At 44.1% G+C, this 4,656-nt stretch overlaps 1 protein-coding gene across 1 annotated transcript; it reads right to left on the bottom strand.

Moving 5' to 3' along the window:
* Nucleotides 1-1,593: 1,593 nt before the first annotated feature.
* LOC113036195 (uncharacterized) lies at nucleotides 1,594-4,233 on the bottom strand. The gene is made up of 2 exons (XM_026192354.1): nucleotides 4,181-4,233; nucleotides 1,594-3,214 (listed from the first exon to the last, which is right to left on the bottom strand). The coding sequence occupies exons 1-2, from the start codon at nucleotides 4,205-4,207 to the stop codon at nucleotides 1,730-1,732; spliced, it is 1,512 nt and encodes a 503-aa protein (XP_026048139.1). The 5' UTR covers nucleotides 4,208-4,233; the 3' UTR covers nucleotides 1,594-1,729.
* Between the last annotated feature and the right edge of the window lie 423 nt (nucleotides 4,234-4,656).

The raw sequence follows: 4,656 nt of genomic DNA, 5'->3' as shown, positions 1-4,656 counted from the left end.
GCCTGTTTCATCCGGAATTGATTCTTTCGGAGGATGCGGTCAATTGTGGAGAGGCTGATGGCATTTATGCCTCGAAAAAGATGATCATCCTCAATCACTCTCCTTTGAATCTCTTGCAGGCGGATTACATTATTTGCAATTACCATGTTTACAAGTTCCCTCTCTTGCTCCTCCGACAAAAGCCTTAACCTGCCTCCACCAGGTGGTCGTCTCTGTGTCCTACAAAAATAGAAGCACTCATTACTGTGACTGTCACACATTCATTTTACAGGCAAATAATGGAAACATACTGAAACTCAAGACACATAAGTTCAGTTGATAGGTTTGTAGCATAAACCTATTTCGCTGGAACGTTAAGGACAATCTGCTACACAGCAAAAAACAAGACTCAAGGCACCAAAGTTCTCTGGTTACTCATGCATGAGGGAGACCTGGCTGGAGCCAAGCGTCGTTCCACCACACGTGTGTGTGTGTGTGTGTGTGTGTGTGTGTGTGTGTGTGTGTGTGTGTGTGTGTGTGTGTGTGTGTGTGTGTGGTCAAAAGGGTCATATAACATGAAAGCATCAAACATCCTTGGTCAGGAAGAGGGTAGACTAGACCCCCCGGTAAGGAAGTCCAGCAGTTCATCTTGTCATGGTTCGGCTGTGTGGCAGGCAGGAGAGGACCCAAACGCAAACTCACAGAGACAAAAGGTAAACTCAAAAAACACAGCTTTATTGCTGGCGTGGAGTGGGACACGAAAAACAATACAAAATAAACTAAACTGGAAAAACTAAAGCACAAGGAGCCACAGGGAAAAATCACACAGCTATGATGGAGACTACGACACTGACAAAGAGAAACACAGGGCTTAAATACACAGAGGGATAACGAGGGAATGAGACACAGAAGGAGGGCACAGCTGGGAGAAATCAGGACTGGACGAGACAGAGACGCAAAACTAGAAACACTCACATGAGGCATGGACCTTCAAAGTAAAACAGGAAGTATCACACAGAGACGCGAACTAGACACAGTGGAGACAGCAACTAAGAAACAGAGACAAACCATAAGGCAGAGGTCTAAGAACCAAAATACACAGAGGGAAATACTCAGCTTTGAACACAAGAGACTAGACTAGAGGGAGTAACAAAAGACCAACCATGAGAACATAATGCACAATGCAGGGTGACAGAAAACAAGAAACTCAAACATGCAAAGACACACCATAAACAGAACAGAGGGGGCACAGAGAGACATGAAGGGCAGGGGAGACTTAACATGGGTTGAAACACAAGGGGGAACTAATAAGCAAATCAACATAGGAGGCCTAATGAGCTTAACATACTATAAACATCAAAAATGAACTAAAACTCAAAACACTGGGTCCTAAGACCCAGGATCGTGACACATCTAAACAGAAAAGCACTCAGACTAGAACAGACATAGCTATGTTAATCCCACCATTAAACAAGATGCGACCTTTCCCATGCTCCCAGGATGTAGGTGTGCATTCTAGTGTGGAATACACACCAAGCCTCTGTAGCCTGTTAAAGATCACACAACTTATCACTACACAATTGATTATACACCTCTAAGCATATATGGTTAAATGTTTCCTAATACAAATGACAATAATAAAATCTAAACCCAACATCACCACCCTGTATTGTCATTTTTTAAGGCTATACGGCGCATATATATCTTCAGCTCTACACCACTTGTCAACATTTTCAGTGCAGGCTTCATTTCATACACACATATCAGCCTTAGTATCCATGTCACTCTGCTGCAACAGTATGTAATTGGTAAAGGTGTTAGCAATCATTTTATTCACCATCGATCTTACACATGGCAAAATGCAACCTGTAAACAAGCAAAGCAATGCCAATAATGTAAGAATGGGAGTCAAAAACTTTAAGAACATATTCCACCATGGTCCAGATGTCAACCAGGCTATCCAGCCTTGTGACGCGTCTCCTGATGTGTGGTCTGCCACATATTTCTGCAGAGCAGTCAAGTTTTGCAGTGCCTCATAGATGTCTCCTCCAGTCGTATATCCATCCGGAATAAACGTACAACACGTCTCTCCAATCAGTTTACACACACCTCCTTGTGATGCTGTTATCAAGTCTAGGGTCAGCCTGTTCTGCAGTACCATCGTTCTGATGGCCTGTTGCTCCTCCGCTAAGGCTGTTCCCAGAGTCTTAGTGAGATTAATGTGTCGCAGTAGGGCATATCGGTTGATCTCCACATGATCCCGCACCTCTGCAACTCCAATGTTTGGGATCAAACTTTGGAAGAATTTAGCTCCTCCACTCCAAATGCGGAATTCTCGCGGCACTCCAGTGTCTACTGTCACTCCAAACGAGTCAGGTGAGGCTAAATTCACCTCACGCTTCTGTCGGTTGCTAGGGTGATGTTCAACTCTATCCATGAAGAAGACATGATCCGATAACTTCACCACGGCACACAATCCTCCCCATCCCTCAGGGAGTGATAGATAGGCTTTATGTCCACACAGGAAATACCAATCAGCCAAAACTCTTGTTCCTTTGCTGCTCGGCACCGTCCTTGAACATCCTGTCCACTTCTGACTCTTTGCCTTTACTGGTATCCTGTAAGCCCAGTTGGACTTGCATTCAGTCCTCCTTAATGTCAAGTTCTCAGCGCACTTTGCATCAGTCAAGCATTTCATACACCTGCTCTCATCCTCTGGAGGGCAGTAGGTGTATATGTATCCACATAAGTGAAGCGGCAACTCCCCCACTGACAATGATCCATTGTTCATCACACACAACGGCAATTGGGCTGTATTCAGCTTGTTCAGCAATATTATGTCTGGCAGTGGGTCTGACACTTGAGGCCAGGCCAATAAGTCAGTTTGCTCAGAACAATTCATGTTTAGAAGTGGCGACTTACTCCAGGTGATGTTCAGAGGTGTACTGTAATTGGCCTGGGACCAGAGGACTCTGTTGCCAGGATGAGTTGCTAAGCCCAACAGACACCAACTCCTGTCCTTTGATATGCTGTACGGCCACAGTCCAGATGTATATGCGGATAACGGCATATGAGCACACACATAGCAGTCTGTCCTATTGTTCAAGTGGGCAGTTGTATTCATAAACTGCCACCAAAAGTTTGTAGAATAGCCATGAGGGTATTGGGTGTGGTTTCCTTGGACATACAGGGTCTCCACAGCTGACCATGATGACATCAAAGCCATTACACCCAGCAGGGCTGCTCAATTAATCGAATTTTAATCACGATTACGATCTGGGCTTTCAACGATCATTAAAAATGACTGAGCCGATTATTAGCCCCTCCCTCATTTATCCGCGACACCTTAAAGGCCGGTCCGTGAAAATATTGTCGGGCATAAACCGTCCGTGGCGCAAAAAAGGTTGGAGACCGCTGATTAAGAGGACCCGAGGGAAGCTCGGAAAGCTAAGCAGAAGTTATTTGGAGAGGAGAGTGACTGCCGCTGGTTGAAAAGAGAGGTAAAAAACTTCAGTGGTGTTGCACACTATTTTATATTATTTTTTAAAGTCATTGTTAACCCTTTAAATCCGGTCAGAGCAGCATGCTCTGTTTTGTGTAACTACTTTTAAATCCCTGTAGAATCTGAACCACGTAAGCTAGCGCAATAATTTGTTTTGCATATGAAACCGGAGGAGTTGTACTTACAACTTATGCCATCAGCTTGTCCTCGGTCACAGTTTCCTTCCACATAAAGCTTTGCAAAAATTGCATAAAAAAGCGCTTGCAGGAACAAAAACATAATATTCCAGAAACACGCTTTGCCGATCCATCAGCTGTTCGTAACACTTCCCACAGTGAAACAGACGTCAGCGCGAACTGTCTCATGTCCGCCATTTCCTGGCCGAAACCGGAAGTGACGTCATTTTCGCGGAAATGTAGTTTTTTACTTGTAGACCTTAAAAACCTCTACTGGTCATGTTTGACTTTTCTGAATAGTTGCTGGGATGCTTAGAACTCGAATTGCACTGCTGGAAATAGTTTATTTTGATGCACCTGCTGTTTTCTTTGCAAATTTGCATCATAGGATTGTTTTTTTTGTTTTTCCTGCAGTATATAAAAATTGCTGTATCTCCAAAATAAAACTATGAAGACACTCAAAATAAATTTCCTGTTGTTGTAAACTATTTTTTGCAACTTTTTTGTATTTAAAGTTTTGAACCAGGGTAGACAACACTTTACCAGCCATTCTGATGAGTACCTGTGGCTCAGTTGGTTTCTTCACCGGATTGAGACGAGGGGCCCTGGAGGCTTCCCCCCCCTTTGTTCCCGGTCTTCCTGCCACTTACTCCGAGCTGGCCTGGATGTGTGTCACCTTCTTGCAGTGGCTTTGGTGTATCCAGGTGGGTCGTTCTGCAATTTTCACAGCTGTTGGTGTTGTCAGCAGAGCCTGGTATGGTCCGTCCCACCGTGGCTTTGACCAGCACTTCCTCTTTATGACCTTTATCAGCACCCAGTCCCCTGGCTTCAGACGTTCTTCCTGTACAGAAACAGAATCATCTGGCAGATTATTTGCACTCATGACTTCTTTGTTTTTCAGCATTTTAATCATCCAGTCTGCTAGTGTGTTTTCTTCTTCTGCTTTATCATTATCATTACAGAACACTGGAACTCTAAATGGCCTGCCATATATTATTT

The sequence above is a fragment of the Astatotilapia calliptera genome, chromosome 14 (assembly GCF_900246225.1).
Source record: "Astatotilapia calliptera chromosome 14, fAstCal1.2, whole genome shotgun sequence".
Taxonomy (NCBI): domain Eukaryota; kingdom Metazoa; phylum Chordata; class Actinopteri; order Cichliformes; family Cichlidae; genus Astatotilapia; species Astatotilapia calliptera.
The sequence above is the reverse complement of the archived record's forward strand: the minus strand, read 5'-3'. Positions and strand labels throughout refer to the sequence as shown.

Excerpts from the sequence above, each read along its gene's own strand:
- LOC113036195 (XM_026192354.1), bottom strand. The coding sequence starts at position 4,207 with ATGGCTGGTAAAGTGTTGTCTACCCTG. Across the intron at positions 3,215-4,180 it reads GTAAAGTGTTGTCTACCCTG|CTGGGTGTAATGGCTTTGAT; the intron begins GTTCAAAACTTT and ends TGAGCAGCCCTG.